This window comes from Callorhinus ursinus, unplaced genomic scaffold (assembly GCF_003265705.2).
Source record: "Callorhinus ursinus isolate GAN/ISIS: 27379988/994484 unplaced genomic scaffold, GSC_fseal_2.0 scaffold10, whole genome shotgun sequence".
Classification (NCBI taxonomy): Eukaryota; Metazoa; Chordata; class Mammalia; order Carnivora; family Otariidae; genus Callorhinus; species Callorhinus ursinus.
Genome location: NW_027397072.1, coordinates 87,670,622 through 87,696,159, shown reverse-complemented (window position 1 = coordinate 87,696,159; position 25,538 = coordinate 87,670,622). Strand labels below are relative to the sequence as shown.

The 25,538-nt window shown below is 39.7% G+C and overlaps 1 protein-coding gene and 1 non-coding gene across 2 annotated transcripts in view; one reads left to right on the top strand and one right to left on the bottom strand.

Moving 5' to 3' along the window:
- The window catches only part of LIMS1 (LIM zinc finger domain containing 1), a 151,191-nt gene extending 129,841 nt beyond the window's left edge, over positions 1-21,350 (bottom strand). Inside the window, exon 1 of the mRNA XM_025869107.2 lies at positions 21,135-21,350. Within this exon, the coding sequence (XP_025724892.1) occupies positions 21,135-21,166 (32 nt within the window). The 5' untranslated portion in view covers positions 21,167-21,350. The remainder of the gene's footprint in view (positions 1-21,134) is intronic.
- On the top strand, positions 6,092-6,203 carry LOC112821742 (U6 spliceosomal RNA). The gene has a single exon (XR_003207523.1). It is a non-coding gene; the product is annotated as a U6 spliceosomal RNA (small nuclear RNA).
- Positions 21,351-25,538: the final 4,188 nt, after the last annotated feature.

Genomic DNA, 25,538 nt, shown 5'->3' with positions numbered 1-25,538 from the left:
AAATAGAAGGAGAGATAAAAAGCTTCCAGGACAAACAAAAACTAAAGGAATTGCAAACACAAAACCAGCCCTCCAAGAAATATTGAAAGGGGTCCTCTAAGCAAAGAGAGAGCCTAAAAGCAGCATAGACCAGAAAGGAACACAGACAATATACAGTAACAGTCACCTTACAAGCAATACAATGGCACTAAATTCCTATCTTTCAATAGTTACCCTGAATGTAAATGGGCTAAATGCCCCAATCAAAAGACACAGGCTATCAGATTGGATTAAAAAACAAGACCCATCAATATGCTGTCTGCAAGAGACTCATTTTAGACCCAAAGACACCCCCAGATTACAGGAATTCAGTAAAGTGGCAGGATATAAAATCAATGCACAGAAATTAGTGGCATTTCTATACACCAACAACAAGACAGAAAAGAGACAAATTAAGGAGTCGATCCCATTTACAATTGCACCCAAAACCATAAAATACCAAGGAATAAATCTAACCAAAGAGGCAAAGGATCTGTACTCAGAAAACTATAAAATACTCATGAAAGAAATTGAAGAAGACACAAAGAAATGGCAAAACGTTCCATGCTCATGGATTGGAAGAACATTGTGAAGATGTCAATGCTACCTAGAGCAATCTACACATTCAATGCAATCCCCATCAAAATACCATCCACCTTTTTCAAAGAAATGGAACAAATAATCCTAAAATTTGTATGGAACCAGAAGAGACCCCGAATAGCCAGAGGACTGTGGAAAAAGAAAAGCAAAGCTGGCGGCATCACCATTCCGGACTTCCAGCTCTATTACAAAGCTGTCATCATCAAGACAGTATGGTACTAGCACAAAAACAGACACATAGATCAATGGAACAGAATCGAGAGCCCAGAAATGGACCCTCAACTCTATGGTCAACTCATCTTCGACAAAGCAGGAAAGAATGCCCAATGGAGAAAAGACAGTCTCTTCAACAAATGGTGTTGGGCAAATTGGACAGCCACATGCAGAGGAATGAAACTGGACCATTTCCTTACACCACACACAAAAATAGACTCCAAATGGTTGAAAGACCTAAACGTGAGACAGAAGTCCATCAAAATCCTAAAGGAGAACACAGGCAGCAACCTCTTTGACCTCAGCCGCAGCAACTTCTTCCTAGAAACATCGCCAAAGCTAAGGAAAGCAAGGGCAAAAATGAACTATTGGGACCTCAACAAGATAAAAAGCTTTTGCACAGTAAAAGAAACAGTCAACAAAACCAAAAGACAACCGACAGAATGGGAGAAAATATTTGCAAATGATGTATCAGATAAAGGGCTAGTATCCAAAATCCATAAAGAACTTATCAAACTCAACACCCAAAGAACATTAATCCAATCAAGAAATGGGCAGAAGACAGGAACATTTTTCAAAACAAGACAGCCAAATGGCCAACAGACACATGAAAAAGTGCTCAAAATCACTCGGCATCAGGGAAATCCAAATCAAAACCTCAATGAGATACCACCTCACACCAGTCAGAATGGCTAAAATTAACAAGTCAGGAAACAACAGATGTTGGTGGGGATGCGGAGAAAGGGGAACCCTCCTACACTGTTAGTGGGAATGCAAGCTGGTGCAACCACTCTGGAAAACAGTATGGAGGTTCCTCAAACAGTTGAAAATAGAGCTACCATACGATCCAGCAATTGCACTATTGGGTATTTACCGCAAAGAAACAAATGTAGGGATCCAAAGGGGTATGTGCACACCAATGTTTATAGCAGCAATGTCCACAATAGTCAAACTGTGGAAAGAGCCAAGATGTCCATCGACAAATGAATAGATAAAGAATATGTGGTATATATACACAATGCAATATTATGCAGCCATCAAAAGGAATGAGATCTTGCCATTTGCAACGACGTGGATGGAACTGGAGGGTGTTATGCTGAGTGAAATAAGTCAATCAGAGAAAGACATGTATCATATGACCTCACTGATATGAGGAATTCTTAATCTCAGGAAACAAACTGAGGGTTGCTGGAGTGGTGGTGGGGTGGGAGGGATGGGGTGGCTGGGTGATAGACATTGGGGAGGGTATGTGCTACAGTGAGCGCTGTGAATTGTGCAAGACTGTTGAATCACTGATCTGTACTTCTGAAACAAATAATGCAATATATGTTAAAAAGAAGAAGAAGAAGAAGATAGCAGAGGGGAAGAATGAAGGGGAGTAAATCGGAGGGGGAGATGAACCATGAGAGACGATGGACTCTGAAAAACACACTGAGGGTTCTAGAGGGGAGGGAGGTGTGGGGATGGGTTAACCTGGTGATGGGTATTAAAGAGGGCACGTTCTGCGTGGAGCACTGGGTGTTATGCACAATGAATCATGGAACGCTACATCAAAAACTAATGACGTAATGTATGGTGATTAACATAACAATAAAAAATTTAGAAATATTAAAAAAAGAGAAAGAACCCAAATTAATAAAATTATGAATGAAAGGGGAAAGATCACAACACCAAGGAAATAGAAACAATTATTAGAAATTATTATCAACAACTATATGCCAAGAAACTGAGCAATCTGGATGAAATAGATGCCTTCCTTGAAGCCTATAACCTCTCAAGACTGAAACAGGAAGACACTGACAACCTGAAGAGGCCAATAACCAGGTACGAGATTGAAGCAGTGATCAAAAACCTCCCAAAAACAAGTGTCCAGGGCCTGATGGATTCCCTGGGGAATTCTACCGAACATTTGAAAAAGAAATAAGACCTATTCTCCTGAAGCTGTTTCAAAAAATAGAAATAGAAGGAAAGCTTCCAGACTCATTTTATGAAGCCAGCATTACCTTAATCCCCAAACCAGGCAAGACCCCATCAAAAAGGAGAATTTCAGACCAATATCCCTGATGAATATGGATTCCAAAATTCTCAACAAAATCCTAGCTAACAGGATCCAACAATATATTAAAAAGATTATCCACCACGACCAAGTGGGATTTATCCCCGGGATGCAAGGGTGGTTCAACATTTGCAAATGAATCAATGTGATATAATACATTAATAAGAGGAAAGAGAAGAACCATATGGGTCTCTCAATTGATACAGAAAAAACACTTGACAAAATACAGCATCCTTTCCTGATTAAAACTCTTCAGAGTATAGGGACAAGAGGGAACATTCCTCAAGTTCATAAAATCCATCTGTGAAAACCCCACAGCGAATATCACGCTCAATGGGGAAAAGATGAGAGCCTCTCCCTTAAGATCTTCAAACTATTTTTAAACATAGTGTTTTGTTTTGTTTTGTTTTTTATCATTACCCTCAGTTGTGTAAATATATTCAATCACCTGAAATGGGCTAAGTGCTAACAGAACTTTCCAGATATCACTGGACTAGTCACAAAACTCTTACTTTCTTGGACTCATTTTAAAACAGAAAACTAGTTTTTAGCCATGTTTACAAAGGATTCATGACTATTACAAAAATATCACTACCCACACTCCTAAAACAAAAGGCTGCTCATTTGATGGATGAATTACTCCATTTTAAGATTCTAAAGAAGACTACATGATATTCCCTAAAACGTGCTTTACTGCGACAAAATTTACACTGTATTCCAAAGAAAGACCTATTCTGACAGCAATTCCCTAAAACCCAAGGGAATCCATAGATGTATTTTAATGTGGGCAATGACCCTAAACTGTGATATTTTGTACATCATTTTCCCACACACTCTTTAAATGAGAAAATTTGAATGTAGTGAATGAATATTTATTTTGTTCTAAACTTTCCCATTAGAATAAGAGACAGGCATTCAAGTCAAGCCTGAGGAATCATGCTAAATTTTAACCTATATTTATATGCTTTAGCTGGGCAGAAGGCCTAAGTCAAAATGCCAAAGGTCCCTTCTTTAATTACGGGCTTAGCACATGTCATTTTAATATGACTACTTCTGTTTTTATCTGTTTTTATGTGACTGTTTCTGTCTCTGGGAGCCCAAGACCAAAATCTGAACCACTACCTCAGAGGGTGTCCAGCCACTTGGAGCCAGCAGCTGGCAAGCCTGTGCTGAAGATTCTCTCACCACCATGTTCTAAGAGATTGAACAGACATTCTCAAGCTCACCAAATTCCACCTTTCCCCCACATTGTCCTTCAGTGATGACATGGAGGATGCTGGTAATTCTCAACCAAGTCCTGCCTGGTTGTCTAGCACCCTGGAATATGACTGGTCTCCTTCCCAGCAACTTCAAGTTCAAACCCATGATCACTAAGTGTGGAAGCACACCAGCTGCATGGGAAGTCAGACTCTAACTGCCATTTGTAATCCAAGAGTGAGGAAAAAGCTTTACTCAAAATGTGTATATATTTTAAAGGTTTTATTTATTTATTTATTTATTTGAGAGAGAGAATGTGCATGAGGTTGGGGGAGAAGGGCCGACGGGGAGGGAGAGGAAGAGGTAAAGAATCCCAAGCAGACTCCCTGCTGACTGCAGAGCCCCATGCGGTGCTCCATCTTAGGACCCTGAGGTCATTATCTGAGCTGAAACCAAGAGTTGGTCGCTTAACCCTGAGCCACCCAGGCACCCCTCAAAATGTATATTAAATTTAACTTCAAACACAACTCTACCTGATGAAGTCCACCATTCTTTCTTCTTATCATGTAATGAAATCAGAACTCTAAATCAGTCCTTTAATCTCCTCAGTTGCACATTAGTCACAATTACAGTCAGAAAAGGCATCTATTGAAAAGAAGCAAATTTTGGGGCACCTGGGTGGCTCAGGTGGTTAAGCAACTAACTCTGGATTTTGGCTCAGGTCATGATCTCAGGGTCGTAAGCTCAAGCCTGGTTAGGGCTCCATGCTCGGTGGGGAGTCTGCCTCTCTCTCCCTCTCTCTCCCTTTGCCCCTCCCTCCTGCTTGCACTCTCTTTCTCAAATAAATAAAAAATCTTAAAAAAAAAAAAAAGAGAGAGGGGGCACCTGGGTGGCTCAGTTGGTTAAGCCTTTGGCTCAGGTCATGATCCCAGGAGTCCAGCTCCCCTCTCTGTAGGGAATCTGCTTCTCCCTCTGCCCCTCCCACTGCTGGTGCAAGCTCGCTCTCTCAAATAAATAAATAAATAAATAAAATCTTAAAAAAAACTGGAGAAAATTTTAATTAAAACACAAGCATCATTCAGGAAATGTTGCTTTCCATTAAAAAAATGGACATAATTATCATTCAAATGATTTGCAAGTGCTTTTAAAAAGTCTTCATAAGCAACTTATTTTGCCCTTTACAGATTTTTTTTCATATCTCTCATTGGACATTTTAAACTCTACATTATATTCAACATGAAACTATTTCTACCACTGCCTTTTTTTTTTTTAAAGATTTTATTTATTTGACAGAGAGAGAGAGACAGCGAGAGAGGGAACACAAGCAGGGGGAGTGGGAGAGGGAGAAGTGGGTTTCCTGCTGAGCAGGGAGCCAATATGGGGCTCAATCCCAGGACCCTGGGATCATGACCTGAGCTGAAGGCAGACACTTAATGACTGAGCCACCCAGGCTCCCCTCTACCACTGCCTTAAAAAGGGTCACCCAATTTAGAGACAGGTTTGCTAAGTAATGAACAGCTAGGCTTTGCTAGTTCAGCTATAAACGACACAAACATTAACTACATCCTTCAATGGTGTGGCAATTGGCCAATAAACAGGGATCACTAGGTGTGAGCAGGAAGTTATCCACACTCCAATGGGCTTCCAGATACCACCTTAACCAGAGGGGCTCACACTGCAAGAGCAACATACTCTTAAAGAGTAGAGAGGCAGCCTGAGAATGAGGTAAAAACACTGGCCCAAGAGAATGTGGGATCTCAACTCTAACTGAAGTGCTTGTAAAACAAAAAGTATTACGTAGGTACCAGGGACAATGTACTTTTCTGAGCACAGATCTCATGCCCAGTATAGTACAAAAGTGATATATGGTAAAGTAACATACATATTATTGAGTAGGGGACTGGACTCTATTATATAATAACATTTGCGATCTGTCAAGTTGTGCCAGTGGGTTATCAAATTAGTCAACTGGGAGAAAGCTTCTCTTTTTAAAAGTACTGCAGCCTCGTGCTCGCTTTGGCAGCACATATACTAAAATTGGAATGATACAGAGAAGATTAGCATGGCCCCTGCGCAAGGATGACATGCAAAAGTACTGCAGCCTGGACATGAAATGTCTTAAACAATATCACCACTTTGCAACCTCTTAAAGAATTAATGATCTAGACTGAAAGTCTACACAGTATGGCCTGCCGCCTATTTTTGCATGACCTATGAGCTCAAAGAGTTCTCACATTTCCAAGTTAATTAAGGAATTCTTCATTTCTCCATTTTTGTCAGCAACACACAGGGTGCCTAACGTGCTAGGCACTGTTCTAAATGTTTTACACATGGTAACTTGTTTAACGATGACAATCACAGGAGATGAGTACTATTACCCTAATTTTACACATGAGGCAGAGAGAAGTCAGGCAATTACCAACAGGTAAGAAGCTGGGATATGAGCACAGACAGTTTAGCTCCAGAATCAATGCTCTTACTCTCCATGTGTGCCATTTCCCATTTGTAATGTCTAATTGGCACAGATGAGTGAAAACATATGGCTCTTTTCATTTCAGTAAGGTGCAAGGTATACTAATGTCAATGGGCCAGACACCCCAGATAGCAAAACCATTATTCTTTAAGTCAGTTACTAGATCCAAGCTCCAGTTCCTCCTAGGTCAGCCTTGTACTCTGAATACATATTTTAAATTTCCAAACCTCCAGTTTTTAGTGTGAAAATAAGAATGTTCATATTTCTCTAACTCATTTACTTATTGAGCACCTAATGTCAGGCACTCTTGCTAGATCTTGGAACACAAAGGTGAATGGAGAAAAATTATTTCCCGGAAGGAAATCAGAGTCTAAAGTGGAAAATAGCCCCTTATGTGCTATATGCCAGGTTTCACACCATAGGAGTTACTGTATGTTAAGAATAAACAAGGTAGTGGAGAGAAAGACATGTGTAACATTTCCCTGGGTAACGAAGAGGGAAATGTATTATCAGGGATAATATCATGGAAAAGATGATTTTTGAAATGAATCTTGAAAGATTAGGAATGCCTCTAAGGACACAAAATGTTGGGGAAACAGGGTATGTAAAAACATGAAGGAACAAAAGAAAAAGGTAAGTCCTAATTTCAAACAGCTCTGGAAGTGTAGAACACACATCTCCAGGGCAGTTGGGGGTAGGGGTGGATGAATCTCAAGTGGAGCTAGAAAGGTAAGGATTGGGGAACAAGACTAAATATGTAATCAATTCCAAAGCACTGAAGAACCAGCCAATGGTTCTTAACATATTATTAAATACACAAGTCATGATTGACAGTCTGATGTCTCAGTTGATGCAATGCCAGCAATGTACAGCTCCAGACAATCTTACAACGTGGGAGCCTTTCCAAACAAGTCAGAAGCTCTGAAAAGATTATTACTGAGTTCTGCTGCAGAAGCACCTGAGATGGAATTATAACTTTCCATGCAAAATGTCAAATTTTAAACACTCTAATTCTCAATTAGATATTCAGCATCTGGAGAAGCCAGCCTGTGTTTCTGACAGAAACAGAGAAATGTGAAAAAAAGACCTTTCAACCATTCCCTTTTGAAGACATGAGGGTCCAACACAGGGAGTCTGGATTACCCAGATAACCACTTCAATGTCCTATATCTCTCTGCTTTTGGTAAGTGAGGCAGGAAATGAACAGCTCAATAATTTAATCCAGGTGTCCTCAAAACACATTTATTTTCCCTACCCTAACTGACTCTCCATTTTACTTTTAGAGAATTTCCATGAAAATTAAGAATAGGCATGGTCTGGGAAAATTATAGCAGTATAATAAGTCTATAAAAGTTTCAGTGGGGAACAGATGGAAAAATGTTAACTGTTGCCCATTTAGGCAAACATGCATTTTTTAAAAAATTAAATGTTCTGGGGCACCTGGGTGGCTCAGTCGGTTAAGCATCTGCCTTCGGCTCAGGTCATGATCCCAGAGTCCTGGGATCGAGCCCCGCATTGGGCTCCCTACTCAGCGGGGAGCCTGTTTCTCCCTCTCCTGCTCCCCCTGCTTGTGCTCTGTCTCTGTCAAATAATAAAATCTTTTAAAAAAATTAAATGTTTTAAGATCATTGTAGATTCACATGCAGTTCTAAGAAATTATACATACACTTTACCCAGTTTCTTCAAATGGTAACATCTTACAAAAATGTAGCACACTAAAATCACAGCAATGATACTAGTATTAGTAGAGTGAAGATACAAAACATTCCATCACCACAAGGGTCCCCCATGTTGCCCTTTCATACCCATGCCCTACTTCCCTCCAACCTCTGTCCCCATCCCCATCTCCTCTTAATCCCTGGCCACCACTAATGTTTTCCATCTCTATAATTCTGATATTTAGAAAATGTTATATAAATTGAACCACACAGTATGTGACCTTTTGAGATTGGCTTTTTATTTCATTCAGTATAATGCCCTCAAGGATCTCAAGATCCATCCAAACTTGTACAAAAATCAATAGCCTATTCTTTTTTATTGCTGAATAGTATTTCATGAGACAGAGGAACTATACTTCATTTAAGCATTTACCTGCTGAAGGACATCTGAGGTGTTTCTAGTATTTGGGCATTATGAATAAAGTTGTTTCCTGGATGTTAAACCAATCTTGCATACCTAGGATAATCCCATTTGGTCATGATGTGTAATTCTTTTTATACTTTTTTGGATTCAATTTGCTAATATTTTGTTGATAACTTTTACATCTATGTTCATAAGAGATACTGGTCTGAAGTTTCCTTTTCTTGTAATGCCTTTATCTGACTTTGGTATTAGGATAGTACAAGCTTCATAGAAAGTGTTGGGAAGTATTCCTTCTAGTTTTATCCTCTGAAAGACTGTAGAAAAATGGCATAATAGAATTCACCAGTAAACCCATATGGGACTGGAGTTGTTTTGGAAGATTATTATATATTGATTCAGTTTCTTTCAATAGATACAGGCCTATTCAGATCATCTACTTTTTCTTGTGTGAGTTTTAGCAGATTGTGTCTTTCATGGAATTGGTCCATTTCTAGTAAATTATCAAATGTGTGGGCATTGTTCATTGTATTCCTTTATTACCCTTTTGATTTCATTGGGATCTGTAGTGATATCCCCTCTTTCATTTCTGATATTAGTAATTTATGTCTTCTCTTTTTTTCTTAGCCTAGATATAGCCTTATCACTTTTGTTGAACTTTTCCAAGAACAAGCTTTTGGTTTTATTGATTTTCTCTATTCATTTCCTGTTTTCAATTTCACAGATTTCTGCTCTAATTCTTTTTTTTTTAATATTTATTTATTTATTTTAGAATGAGCATGAGCAGGGGAGGGGCCGATGGAGAGAAAGAATCCAGAAGCAGACTCCCTGATGAGCTTGGAGCCCAATGAGGGGCTCGATCCCAGGACCCTGAGATCATGACCTGGGCTAAAACCAAGAGTTGGATATTTCGTATAAAGACAAAATGTCATTTTTTTCCTACTTTCAAGGTTTTTTTTTATGTCTTTAGTTTTCAGAAGTTTAATCATGTGTCTTGGCCGGAATTTCTTTGGGTTTATCCTGTTTGTGGTTTATGCAGCTTCTTGAGTTGGTGCATTTACATTTCTTGCCAATTTGGGGAAATTTTCAGCCATTATTTCCTCTAGTATTTTTCTACCCCACTGTCTTTCCCTCTCCTTTCAGGATTCAAATGACACAAATATTAGCTCTTTTTTTTATAGTTCCACAAGTCCCTGGAGGCTTTGTTCTGTGGCCTCCCCCCATTCCCCCCCCAGGTCTATTTTCTCTCTGTCGTTCACACTGGGTAATTTCTAGTATTTTATTCTTCCAGTTCACTGATTCTTTCTTCAGTCCCGTTCAGTTGAACCTATCCACTGCTGAGCCCTCCACTGAACTTTTTATTTTCATTATTATATTTTTCAGTGGCAGAATTTCCATTTGAATCTTCTTTATATCTTATCTTCTATTTCTTTGCTGAGGCTTTCTACTTCTTCATTTGTTTCAAGCATCTTCACAATTGCTTACTAAAACATTTTTATTATGACTGCTTTAAAATCTTTGTCAGATAATTTTAACATCTCTGTCATGTTGGTGCTGAGATCTGTTTATTGTCTTTTTTTCTTCACTTTAAGATTTTCTTGGTTCTTGATATGACAAATGTTTTCCTAATAAAACATGAATATTTTTATTGTGTTATGAAACTGGCTTTTTCTGAAATCTCTCTAGCAAAGGAGCTCCCTCATTACTGCCAGACAGAGGGAGAAATATGGGCTCCTCATCTGGCCTCTGTTGACACACAAGACGGGAACTCTTCATTAATGGTGGGCAAGGATGAGAGTTTTAGTTCCCTACATTGTCTGCACTGACACCGATAATGGAGTGGGGGGATGGTAATTACCAGTGAGGATGAAAGTCCTGATTCCCTAGTTGGCCTCTTCCTGACCCCACCATGACAGGGGTGGTGGGAGTGTCAGGTTCCAGCCTGGTGAGGACGCAAGTCTAGGCTCCCCACTTGGACTTCACCAGCATGAGTAGGGATGTGACCACAGTTTTTCATGGGTGTTTGGTTGGAGTAGAGCACATACTATCTAAATGTTTTATGTCTTGTTAGACTTTCTCTCTCTTGGTCCTTGGCTAGAGAGAGCGGTCCTTTGTTGTGGCTTTTTGGTTTGCATCCGGTGGCATTTCCAGACTGCCAGATTCTTCAGCTCTAAGATTGGAATATATAAGGTAAAAAGAAAACCCAGAGAATTGACCATGCTGCTGGGTCTGATGAACAACAGAGACTAACAGATTTATCAATCTATCAAACATGTAAACCTTTCTTAGATCCCAATTCAGAAAAACTATAAAATAAAATGGATGCTTGAGATAAATGGAAAGTTGAACACTAACTGGGTAGTTGATGATATCAAGGAATTGTTAGTAATCTTTTTCAGGTGTGATAATGATGTTGTAGTTACATTTCAAAGTTTTTTTTAGAAGAGCCTTTATTTTTTAAGGATACATATTAAAATCTTTATGATATGACATAGGAAAGAGAGAAATGAAAAAAGAGGAATGAGTCAAAGATTTACCATCAGGCAATAATTATTGCAGCTGAGTGGTAGCACATGGGGATATATTAGTCTATTTTTTATATATATCTGAAATTCTCCATAACAAAAAATTTTAAAGTACAGATATCATGACATTGCCCCCCCCCAAGAAGTATGAGAATAGGATGAATAATCTGCAGTTAGTATGAACCCCATGTCGATGGTCTGCAGCCCATGTTCTGAGAGTACTGCTATACTGGATTCAACATTCCAAATAAACCAGCCTCAGGTTGAACACTGCCATGACTGATACGTCTCTACCTCCTGGGAGAGCTCAACAAACATTTGACTGATCCTCACATATTAAGTAAATAACAATAAATCTACAATAACTGGTGACAAATGATCATTTCCTCCTTTAAATTTCTAAAAGGCTTTTAAAACTCCTCCTATGCTACTTGTATATACAAAGTGTGATCCCTCACTATATTATAATGATATGCTTCAGAGCCCACAGCACAGTATACACAATGAATGCACAGTGAATTGGAACTATGTCTTCAAATTTGTAAAAACTATTTTATTACATGCAAGCAGAGCCAAGAGTTCTAAATTAAAATAGCAGACATTTGTGTGTTGCACACAAGTACCTACACACTAAATTTAAGTAAAGAGTTTAATCTTATCCAATATGTTCTCTAGGACGCCAAGAAAGAAAAGACTAATAAGAGGTAGAAGCAGCCAGGGAAGTCATCTTCGGGACAGAAGAGCTTAGGCTGGGCCTTGAGCACAAGCTTTGGAACTCTCTACACTACAAAAAAGGAAAAACCAAGTTCAAAAAGAAGTACTGTGGTATGTCTGGCAATAAGATGATGAAAAGAAAGAGTAGTGGGGAATAAAACTGAATAGGCTGGTTGGCATGCTAAGGTAAAAGAAAAACCTTCAAATCTCAGCAAAGAACTACAGAGAGCTCTGACCAACTGAACAGTGAAGTGAATGGAGGAGCCACAGGCCTCTGGGGGGACGACAGTGTGAACGCCAGTGCTGTCACTCATGTGTGACCTGGTGAGCTCTTTGCCTCTTGAACTTAATACCCTCGTCTGTAAAATGGGCATTAAACACTCTACTTCGTGGTGTGGCTGTGAAGGTAAGATCTGTTACATAGATGTTCAACACCTTTAAAGTACCTTTTGTCAAAGTAGGTAATTAATAAAAAGTGGTTATCACTAAGAAAGCTTTCAAATGAGTGGCCTGGCAGTGAAATGAAATCATCTAAGCAGGGATGACTAAACACCATTTGAATTTCTTCCCAATGTTCTGTGGGTGCTGGGTCTCTGCCACTAGTATACATTACACTGTAGAATTAAGTTAAACCAAATGTGAAAGTTCTCTTGTCTTACTCAAAGTTCGGTGGCTTTATTCAAACGATGGCAGAGGCACTAAGCAGAACCAACTCTGAACTTTTCAGTTCACTGACAAATGAAGGAATAAAAGGAGAAATAAAGTTCATTTAAATCTAGTTTGTTATTCTTTGGACATTTAACGAATTTTAAGACATTCCTTTACTTTCAGAGATAACAATTTGGCCAAAAAGATTAGACATATATATACCAACAATGATAACACAAAACAAAAGCTGGTAACTACCAAAAATGAAGTCAAAATGCTTTGGGAGAGCAGATACAAGCTCCAAATCCCTAACTCCCTAACCATACAACAAGGGCTCAATAAGTGTTCCAGAAACTCATTATTTCATGGGAGAAGTGGCAATTCTGTCCCAAGTTCCAAGAAGACACAGGAGAAGATGATTTTCTGGCCCAAAAGAACAGCATGAGCAAAGACACAGAGATGGGAAACACTAGATGTTTTCAGAAAATGGCAAACAAGTGAGAGTTTAGTGAAATAAAGACTAAGGGAACAGTGGGTGACAAAGCTATCAGACAGGCTGGGGCCAGACCACAAAGAGCATTAAACTTTAGGCTCTAGACTTTGGACTTTATTTGGCAGGCAATTAAGAAGTCCTCTTAATATTTTGAAAGGTGGAGTAATATGATCAAAGTGCTGCTTTAGGAAAATCTGGAGCCAACATGAATGACAGACTAGTTAAACTGAAAGATACTCGAGAGCTGGGACCATGTCTTCTCTGCCTTTTTGGTCTCTACAGTTGCACCTGCACTGCACCTTGCATATTAAAAATGCTGTGGAATATGCTGCATTGAGAAGGAGGAGCAACAAGCTATGGGAGAGGCAGCAACTGCCCACCCTCTCTCCCGTACTGTATTAGTAAAGCAGATTCCATAAGGGGTAGCAATGTGCCCAGCTTTCACAAAACAAAACCAACAACTACAACATTTGCCAATGAGAAATAATTTACAATCTGTTTAAGCAGCTGGTGTATTTGTCGCGTAACTGATGCATCAGTAAAGAAGTCTGTCAATAGGAAAGAATCTCTCAGACTGTGCCATGTGGGGGCAGTGGACATGGGTGGGCAAGAAGACCCAAGTTTCTGGGAATGACGAAATACAATTACCATCATGTATGCCTACGAATCCCATGTCCCCAAGAACACATTTCACAAAAGGAATCCACTTGAAAGAGGGGGACATCCAAGACCTTTGCAATAGAACAATCTAAGGCAACATTTAGTAATTCATTCAGACATTTCCAGAACCACTATGTTAATGGGGCTCAGAAATATCAAAGTCTCAGCCCTCAAGGCACTTACAATCTAGATAGGAAGATAAAATATATATGTAACAAACCATAACAATGCACTTTGAATGAAGTAACAGAACAAACTAGTGTAATACAGCAGAGAGGACTCCACACTACCTTCAAAATTTGGGCTCTAGTCCTGACCCTATTAACTCACTTTGTGGCCTTGAAGAGAGGTAAATAAAATTACCTCTCTATGCAACTCCAGACCTAAAAAATAAAGGAAGAGTTGAGTGGACTACTGTAGTAGATGCACAAAAGTGTTGAGTATATTAGTAGATTCTAACTTTTTCACATATGAAGCCATTTTTTAAATGCTAGGCAAATTTCTTAATCTTCATGTTACTGTAATTGTCTTTTCAGTACATGCTAACAAAGAGCATATACTACAAAAATGCTACCACAAATCCTATAACACCTTTAAAAGAATCTGTACTTTATCAACATTTAAATGACAAACAGGAACGCACACAGAATTGTGTGTTCCACCTCAAATGTTTAATATGCATATGTATTTTATTTTGTATTCTCTAAAGTCTTTCCCAGCCTTATTGTTATCTCACATTCACTTGAAAGAGAATCAGAATGAGGGTGAAAAAGAAGAAAGAAAGGAATGAGAAAGAGCAGTATGGACTCAAAGAAAATTCTACGGTAGGAACTCGGCAAGAATGTGGGTACAGAGAGTGAAAAAATGGAAGAAACTGCAAGTGACTGTATCAGTGCCATTAACAGTGAAGTCAGAAGTTGTAAGCTTGGAAAAAAGAACCAGGATGATAGAAAAAATCAACATCAACAGCTATAGTTACCATTAACTGAGCATCTACTATGTTCCTGGCATGATGTCAGATTCCATGCACATGGTTAAAAAAATCAAAACAGTACAAAAAGGTATATAGTAAAAAAAATTTCCCTCTCATTCTAGATTCCTAAACTCCTTAGATTCCTAGACACCCTCTCCAGAGGCAACAATTACTAACAGTTTCATTTGTATCTTTCAGAAATGTTTATATTGGCCTTCATATTTAATTCTCACAACAACTCTCTGAGATAGATGGTATTACTTTATAAATTAAGAAAATAAGCCTTGGAGTGCCTGGGTGGCTCAGTCGTTAAGCGTCTGCCTTTGGCTCGAGTCATGATCCCAGGGTCCTGGGATCAAGCCCCGCATTGGGCTCCCTGTTCAGCAGGAAGTCTGCTTCTCCCTCTCCCATTCCCCTTGCTTGTGTTCCCTCTCTCACTGTCTCTCTCTGTCAAATAAATAAAATCTTGAAAGAAAAAAGAAAATAAGCCTTAAGGAGGCTGACTTGGGTAGGGCCATAGAGCCATGAAGGGACAGAGCTGGGATTAGAACATGGGCCCAACCATCCATGCACACCCACTCAGGGATCTCCTACAGAAACACTGGCACGGATGTTTAACGGACTTGAAATAACAAAAACCTGGAACCAAAATGTCCATCAAGGGCTGGTTATATAAATCTATCACACGTATACTGTGAACTACTATACAGTCATTAAATCTAAAGTTAAAAAATTATGGTAGATCTAGATATGCTACACAGGAAAACCTGTAAGACAGCTTATTAAATTAAAAAAAATTGCCAGAAATGAGGAAACATTGTTTAATCACCTGGAGTTTCAGTGTGGGATGATGAGAAAGTTCTGGAGATGGCTAATGGCAATGGCAGCACACCAGTCTGAATGTATTTAATGCCACTGAATGCACACTGAAAAATTATTAAGATGGTACATTTTGTTATATGTATTTTACATTTTTTAAAAATCCTAAAAAAAGTAATTGCAGAACAGTATGAGTATGATTCCATATTTGTACACAGAGACTGTGTGTGTATGTAAACATTTTTTATAAACATCTTTAATCCTTTCTCTCACTTTATCATATCTACCCCTCAGACATCCTGGTAAGACTCCAGACTTCAGGTGTCTCCCACCCCCAACACATCCGTCAGCATTCAAACTCAATTTCTAGCACCCTTTTTCCTACCCCACACAGAACACACTATTCAGAGCCTGATTTATCTATAACTTCCCAACCCCTATCTATGTTAAATTTTCTTGTGGACTCCTCAAACTCCAAAATATGCTCCAACATGAAAAAAATAAAGAAATATGCAGGAAAATGCTTCCTCCTCTCCCCCGGTGAACTCCAGTGCGGAAATGTCTGATGAGATCAAATAAAAGAGAAGAGATGATACTGGTATGGGGGGGGTAAAACCACTGTGGGGCAGAATGCAGTGTGTGCAGCAGGTAGAACAGCCCTTGCTTCTCAAGTATCTTAAAATTGAAATTTTTAGAAGGTAACATGGCAACAGTCCAGCATGTAATGTAGAGGATATTCCTGTGGGTGGGAAACCACAGCTTAAAGCATAATTACAAGAAATGTAAAATCGACAAACAGCCTGAGATGTTTTGCCTTCTATGAAGTGCAACCTTAACTAAGAACACGACCTACACTGGGGTTTATTTAAATGATTATCTGAAGAACAAACATAACACTATTAAAAATAGAGACTCTAGGGGGCACCTGGGTGGCTCAGTTGGTTAAGCGACTGCATTCGGCTCAGGTCATGATCCTGGAGTCCTGGGATCGAGTCCCACATCGGACTCCCTGCTCTGCGGGGAGTCTGCTTCTCCCTCTGACCCTCCCCCCTCTCATGCTCTCTCTCTCTCTCTCTCTCCCTCTCTCTCTCATTCTCTCTCTCAAATAAATAAATAAAATCTTTAAAAAAAAATAGAGACTCTAAGAGCAAAGCTTTGCTCTCCCATTATAGATCTGCTTTAGCTGTTGAAGGTTCTCTGACCCAATGAAGGGGCAGAAAGGCCCTCTCTAGGAAGAAAGGAAAGCTCAAGTGCTGTACCCACATTTGCCAAGAGAAAGAGCTGTCCAGAAGATGGTTCCAGGGGTCACCACAGAGGAAAGGGATGGGAATGATAATATGTGGAATCCAAATATAAAAAGTGAACAAACCAAACAGAAACAGACTCATAAATACAGAGAACAAACTGGTGGTTGGTTGTGTGTGTGTTGGGGGGGGCGGTGTCAGGGTGGAGGACTGGGAACAAGGGCAAAACAGGAGAAGGGGATTTAGAGGTACAAACTTCCAGTTCTAAAATAAGTCAAGGGGATGAAAAGCTCAACAGAGGGAATATAATCAATAATATTGTAATAACATTGTATGGTGACAGATGATAATTGCATTTATTATTGTGGTATTTTGCAATGTATGGAACTCTCTAATCACTATGTTGTATATTTGTACATCTGAAACTAATATAATGTTGTATGTCAATGATAAAACTTTTTAAAAAAATTCAAAGACAACAGTCCTGATCAGTTGTTTTCTCTAAGCTTGTAGGGCATGGAACAACCAGAACTGATGGTTATCTTTCCACCACCTAATTTTCACTGGTTTTCTTAAAAATGAAGAGCCCAACTTCCTCACCCATACAAAAAGGCACAGAGCACTGAAGTTTTAGTACTCACTGCCATGACATTTTTCCTTTTCATAACAACACTGGCTATCTTGTCAGGAAAATCCTTAAGAGCAGAAAACTGCTTTTTTTTGTAGTGGTTCTTCAAGTCTTAGTAAGTCCCACTAAAACTCCCCCAAACTAGAGAGCACACAGAACAACAAGCCTTTAATACATATTTTAAGAAAAATCTTTCTATATAGTCTTTTAAAAATATACCAAATATCCACCTCCCTCATCATTTAGGATTATGTCATTATCAGCGGTTCTCCAAATGTGGTCTCAAAACCCTGGAGGAGGTAGAGGTGGTGGAGGTATCTCCAAGACTTTTACAAGAGGTCTGGGAGATCAAATCTCTTTTCATAATACTACTAAGAAGTTCTGAAAAAGTTGCTGTAGTCTTTTGCACTGCAGTGACACTTTCACTAATAATGCAAAAGCAAAGGTGGGTATAAGTGCTGGTTGCTAAGTGGTGCAACTGAATTCTTTACCTCCACGGACTTGCAGGAAAAGAATGCCAACTTCCCTTTTAAACATCCTTGATGAAAATGGTACAGCCACAGGGTGCCTGGGTGGCTCAGTCGTTAAGCGTCTGACTTCGGCTCAGGTCATTATCCCAGGCTCCTGGGATGGAGCCCCGCATGGGGCTCCCTACTCAGCGGGAAGCCTGCTTCTATTCCTTTCCAGCTCCCCCACTGCCTGTGTTCCCTCTCTCGCTGTCCCTCTCTCTGTCAAATAAATAAATAAAATCTTAAAGAAAGAAAGAAAAAGAAAGAGAAAAGCAAGCAAGCAAGCAAGAAAAAAAGAAAGAAAGAAAGAAAGAAAGAAAGAAAGAAAGAAAGAAAGAAAAGAAAGAAAAAATGCTACAGCCACTTCGGAATAGTCCAGCAGTTTCTTAGAAAGTGAAACACGAAATTACCATACAACCCAGAAATTGCACTCTTGGATATTTATCCCAGAGAAAGGAAAACTTGCATCTACATAAAAACCTGTCCACAAATGTTCACGGCAGTTTTATTACTAAGAGCCCAAACCTGGAAACAGCCTAAATGTCCTTCAACTGGCGAAAGACTGTTCCATACTTGTAGCATGGAGTACTACTCAGCCATGATGAGGAACTATGATATGCACAACTTGGAGGCATGTCCAGGGAATTAAGCTGAATTTTAAAAAAGGCAATCCCAAAAGGTTATATGAGTCAACTTATATAAATTTTGAAATGACAACATTTTAGAAATGTTGAACAGATGAGTGGTTTCCAGGCTTTAAGAAGGAGGAAGAAAACATGGAGGTGGGTGTGGGTATAACATGACAACATGAGGGATCCTTGTGATGCTAGAACTCACTGTTCTATATTTTGACTGTGGTGATAGACACATGCACCAACACTTGTGGTAAAATTACACAGAACTAAATACACATACACACACCCAGATGACTACAACTGGGAAATCTGAATAAGACTGATGGATTGTATTACTACCAACATGGTTGTGATACTATACTACTTCTTTGCAAAATATTATTATTGGGGAAACTGGGTAAAGGATACACTGGATCTCTCTGAATTATTTCTTATAACTGCATCAGAATCTATAAAAATTTCAATTAAAGAATGCATACCCATGTTCATAGAAGCATTATTCACAATAGCTAAAACACAGAAGCAACCCAAGTAACCATCAAAGGATGAATAAATAAAACAAATGAATGCACACATACAATGGAATATTATTCAGTTCTAAAAAGTCAGGAAATTCTGACATGCTACAACATGGTTGAACCCTGAGCACATTATGCTAAGTGAATGAAATAAGCCAATCACAGAGAGACAAATACTGTGTGATTGATTCCATTTATATGAATTACCTGGAACAGTCAAAATCAGAGACAGAAAACATAATAGGAGTTACCAGGGGCTGGCAGGAGGGAGGAACAGAAAGTTGTTATTTAATGGGTATAGAATTTCAGTTTTGCAGGGGGAAAAGAATTCCAGAGATAGATGGATGGTGGTAATGGTCATCCAACATGAATGTACTTAATACAAAAAAAAAAAAAAAAAAGAAAGAAAATAAAAGAAAAAAAGGAAAGGATTGCTAACAGCAAATTCAGGATGGGACCAGGATGAGATCAAGGAGGGACACTAGATCAGTTCAAGGGTCTTAAAAGGAAACAATTTATATTCTTTATTCATACTGTGTAGCCACTGTAACATTATTCTCTATATCTTATATCTTAAATTTTGTATCGACTTAATATTCAGTAAATTTTTCAAAAACAAAAAAATGTCCTGGATGAAGTGGTACAAATTATTAACATTATTAAATCTTGACCCTTGACCTTCTTGTTACTTGTGATGAAAAGGGAGGTATGCATAAAGCAGTTCTGCTGCATACCAAAGTAAGATGGTTGTCTCCAGGAAAAGCACGCGTCACTGAGTGATGAGGTCAATCAAATGCTTTCTTCATGGTATACCATTTTTACTTGAAATAATAAGTGATAAACTATGGTTTTTAGACTTGTATTTGGTAGACATTTCTTGGAACTCAAAAAAGTGAGCCTGTCACTTTGAGGAAAACAACTGACAGTAGTTTCCTGCCAATAATAAAAATCAAACTTTCGAGTGAATTTCAGAATGAGAGGAAACTTGTTCCCACCGCCTCGAGTGTGACAGGTTCTCAATACTTCAAAACTTTTCTAATGAAATCAGTGGTGATATTGACAAATATTATCTAGTGGTATTGTATGATGAAATGTGTCAGCATTTGGAAGATCTGCCTAACTCTATGAACCAATATTTTCCAAATGACAAACATATGATGTTACAATGGGTAACAAGTCCATTCACACTGCAAATCAGACCAGTGAATTTTTATGTAGGAGTGAAAAGTTCACTGGTAAGGCTTCAGATTCCACATCCAAACTAATCTTTAAGAAACTACCATTTATCTAGTTTGAGTGTAGTAGCAAAGAATATCCACAATTATCTGCAAAAGCTATTAAAACACTCCTCCCTTTCCAACTAGGTAGGTATTTGTGTAAGACCAGATATTCTTCACACAGTGCAGTCAAAAAACACATCGCAACAGACTGAATGCAAAGCATTTAGGAAACTCTGGTTGTCCTTCTACTATGCTAGACATTTAAGAGATTTGCAAAATGTAAAAGAACACCATTCGTTGCACTGATTTTTTGTTTAGGAAAATACTATTTTCATAAAAATGTTATGTCTGTTAACATATCACGGATTTCCTGTTTCTTTAATGAATTAAATATTTTAAATGTCTCAGTTTTCACTTCTAATCCAGTAAATATCTATAGGCATAACCATCACAAGCAAAAAGTTCTTCTATTTTTTTAAAATGGGTGCTAAGACCAAGACGTTTGTGAGCCGCTGGTCTGTATAACGTGTTCCAACGGCTAGAACATGAATTATTCGCTCAACAAACATCTGTTGTCGGGTGCTGTGCTAAGCCCTCGAAGTGTTTAGGCGACAGTGGACACGTCACCAATAACTAGTGGAACCTCTCACCAGGGGCCGCCAGCCCGGGTCGGAGTGCGCCGCGGGGGTAGTGCGGAAGCGTGGCTGCGGGCGGCTGGGCCTGGGGGGACACGGCCCAGCTCTGCGCCCGGCTCCGCGGCCGCCGAGGGGCTCGGACGGAGGCCGGAGCACTGGGAGAGAGGCCGCCCACCCACGACCGGCACCCAGGCCCGCGGGAAGGCCGGGGAATTGGTTCGCCGCCGACGTGGCGGGTGCCGAGCGCAGCGCAGTTGCGACGGCGCCCGGCCCTTACCTGTTGGTCATTCCTGCCGCCACGCCCAGCATCTCTCCGCAGTCGGCTTTCGTCCCTCCGCACCTCCGCTGCCCGCGCCACTCCGACCGCCGTCTCCTCCCTCGCGCAGCGGCCGGCTACGGGCGGGCTGGCGGGCGGGCCGGCGGCAGGAAGGAGAGGCGGGCAAGGGGCGGGGAAGCCGCCACCGCCTCCCGCCCTCAACCGGCAAATGGTTGGGCGCGCCGCGCGGGGGCGCGCGCGGGGCAGGGGCGAGGAGAGGTAGGCGCGGGGGCGGAGCCCCCGGCGCGGGAACCCCTGCCTCCTTCCCGCCCCACCTCCGGCCTTCCCTCGGCCGGGTTCCCGGCCTGGTTCCGCCACGGCCCCGCCCCCGTCTGGCTCCGCCTCAAACCCTCCCCTTCCCCGAGCATCGTCCCACCTCCGGCCGGTCCTCGGCCCCGCTCCTTCGCTAGCCTCCGCACCGTCCCTGGCACCGCCCCGCCCTGCCCCCCAGCACCTCTCCCCTTATCCCTGTCTGGCCCTGCTCCTACCCGCCCCCGCGTCTCGGCCCCGCCCCGCCTCCAGTTCGTCTTCGGCCCCGCCCCCTCCTGACTTCGCCCCGCCCCGCTCCGCCCCCGCCCGGCACGCTACAAAGACCGTACTCGTGGGGCGGGGACAAAAAGCTCCATTGAGAGTCCTCCGGAACCCCAGGGTTGTAGGGGGTGTATCGCCACTGGCCTCCACTGCTCCTCTCGGGTGACTGCACTGCACGCCGCAAGCGGAAGGAACAGCCAGTGTTTTCCTTCTTCGAGACACCTCTGATTCGGCAAGGCTGACGGACCGCATGGCTCTGCCAGAAGACTTTGGGCCCAAAGTGTTGGGATTCCACTCTGGGTGAGGGGTCCTGAGAAGACTTCAGAAGATGGAGTCAGTTCACCGGACTCTCGGGAGGGATCCTTGTCTGCACTGGCTAGGACTGAATCACTGTATATAAAGCCTGGCACGTTCTGGGGAGCTCTCTAGGATTTCACAGTGCTTACAGATTGTGAATTTGGAAAAGTTAACCTTTCTTTGAGACACTCCGGTCTTGTCTCCACATTGTTTCTTCCCTTACTGGTTCTCATCCTCTTCCCCCATTACCTCTACCCAAACCTGGAATCTGCCAAGGATGAATGTAGGTTATTTATACTGAGCATAAATATAAATGATCTCTTAAAGGTATCAGATTTTGTAACTAAATTTATTTCTAATTATAGAAAGAAAACTGTTTCCCACCGTTTATGTATACGCGGGGTGGGCACTGATGCCTTTGATATCCTTATACCAAAATTAATTCTAAACAGAGCAAATGTTTACATGTTAAAAAAAGGCATATAAAAATATTAGAAGAAAACAACGGGAGAAAAAAGTTAGGATTGCTGTGGAGAGATACTTTCCAAATAGGATATAAACCCTAGAAATCATAAAATTAAAGATTAATAAATGTAACCAAATAGGAATATTAAAAATTCTGCATAGCAAACAAATAGCAACTACAAAAGGTCTAATTTCCTTATTACAAAAGGAGTCAGTAAGAAGAAGTTCAACCATTCAGAAAAATAGACAAGGTATATACACAGGTTTCCACAGAAAAAGAAAAATAGGAATGAGTTTTAAAAGTACAAGAAGATGTCCAATATCATAAATAAAATTTTAAAACACCATTTTTCACATAAAGGCAAAGATTAGTTTGGCAATATGCTATTTTGATGAGAATATAGGGAACACAGACAGGTACTTTGATTTACTGTTGATGGGAGAGTAAATCTACACAATTTTTACTGAGGACAGAGAGGACTAGCTATCATAATGTAAAATTCAGCTCCACTTGACCCAGAAAATCCACATTTTGGAATTTATCTTACAGATGTGTTACATGTACATAAAAACGATGTACAAGTTTTAAAGATATCTGGGAAACTAATTATAAACTAAATGATATAATGACTCGGATTTTCTTTAAAATAAAATGTGGGGGGTGGGGGAATCTAGGTAGGAGTGTCAGTGAAACAAAATTGGCCAGAAATTGATAACTGTTCAGGTGGCTCATTGGTACATGGAGGTCTTCATATTAGTTTGCCTACTTTATTGTATATTTGAAATTCCATAATGAAAAGGTTTTTTTAAATGCAAACCAGAAAATTGTAAAATGAGAGTCTGCAGTTTTGTTTTTAGGAGCGACTGAGACAGTTTATTTAATCAGGATATTAATTAAATAAATTATAGTTTCCATATATAATACTACACAGCTGTTAAAAAAATAAGAATGGCTAACAAGTATATGAAAAGATGCTTAACATCACTAATCATTAAGGAAAAGCTAATCAAAACCAAAATGAGATACCACTTCACCCCCAGTAGAATGGCTACTATCAACAAGTTTTGGTGGGGGTATGGAGAAGTTAGAAACTTGTGCACTGTTGCTAGGAATGTAAAATGGTGTAGCCACTGCAGAAAACAGTATGGTGGTTCATCAAAAAATTAAAAATAGAATTATCCCATGATCCAGCAATCTCACTTCTGGGTATATGTATCCAAGAGATATATATAGCAGAATTTAAAGGAGGATCTCAAAGGGATATCTGTACACCCATGTTCATAGCATTATTCACAATAGTCAAAAGTGGAAACAACCCAGGCGTCCATTGCAGGATGAATGGATAAACGAAATGGGTATATACACACAATGAAGTATTAGTTATAAAAAGGAAGAAAGTTCTGACACATGATACAACATGAATGAACCTTGAGGATATTATGCTAAGGGATATAAGCAGACACAAAAAGATACTGTATGAGTCCACTTATATGGGGTAACTAGAGTGGTCAAATTTATGGAAACAGAGAATAGAATGGTGGGCGTCAGGTGTTGGGAGAGGGGATTGGGGAGTTATTGACTAATGGGTGTAGCAGTTCAATTTTGTAAGATGAAAAATTCTGGAGGTTGGTTGCACAACAATGTGAATCTACTTAACACCACTGAACTGCACACTTTAGACTGATTAAACTGGTAAACTTTATGCCATGTATATTTTCCACAATTTAAAAAATAAAGATAAGGCAGATGATATGCAGTAATAAAGAATGATCTCTGTGACATATTTTAATTAAGGAAATAAAGCAAGGGAGAAAAATGTGTTTAGTATGCTATCACAACACACACCCACTTGTATATGTAGAAATATCTGGAATGATAAGATATACAAGAAACATAACAGGAATTGAATCTGCAGAAGGACTAAGGATTAAGAGAGGGGAACATGCACACAGTGTGTATTTCCTTAATGGAGTATTATATATCCATCAAAAATTTGTTATAAGACTGTAGCAATATGAGAAAATATGCAATGTGATTAATTGTATGGGGTAAGTTAAAAATTTTATATATAATGTGTGACTTATAAGTAGATTAAAATGCTTAGAAGTTGTGTTTTGCTTGAAAACAGTCTATGTGATGTTTTTCTACATTTCTGTTTTTCAGAAAATCATGTGTATTAGTTTTTGGAGGAAAAATCAACATCAAAAAATTTAGAGGCTTTATTTTGTCTTGATTTCTCATCTCCTGACAACTTTCATCTCCCACTTCCCTTGGAACAAGCACTTATTTTTTGCATGTATATGATCAATAATTAATCTTTTACTTCATCTTCCAAAAGGGACTCAAGTGTCTTGTTTAATCGTTGTTATGCTTGTATTTCATAAAGCAGATTTCTTTATACAGTACCTTGCTTCCAACATGCTGTACTTTGTGATCAGTTAATCTTGCTCTCATGTCAGGATACTTGGCTGAAAACTGTGGCTTCTTCGTGGTTTCTCATTAGTGGATTTAAAGTAGTAGCTCATCTTTGTCATAGTCATCCTGTCTCTGGGGGAATGTACTGTCTGGGGGAGACTACTTCCATGGTTGACCAGAGTCTGTCACAAAGACATGGAAAAAATATTGTCTGTAGGTCTTGAATGGGAAATTAAATTTCTTATTGCTCCTATTTCTACAGTTTCCCAGGATGAAAACACAGATGTCCCCATGACTATTTCATTCATTTTTGTTGACTCTCATTACCAGCTTTCAAAAATGAAATTTGGTATTTGTAAGTTTGTGTGTTATATGTAGGTGTATACACACACACACACACACATCATGGTTTTGCAAGCATTTTGAAGGTTGTGTTCACAATAAACACTTATTTAATATGGTTTTTCTTTTTTTCCAACTTCATTAATTTCCAACAGATAACTATATAAGAAGAGGGCAGGAGAAGGGCGTTTATTTGTCCCCAAAGAGTGGAGCATCAACCACCATACTGCTTCCTGTGCCTATGAATTTGGTCATTCTAGGTACTTCGTATAAATACAATCATACGGTGTTCTTCTTTCTTTCTTTCCTTCCTT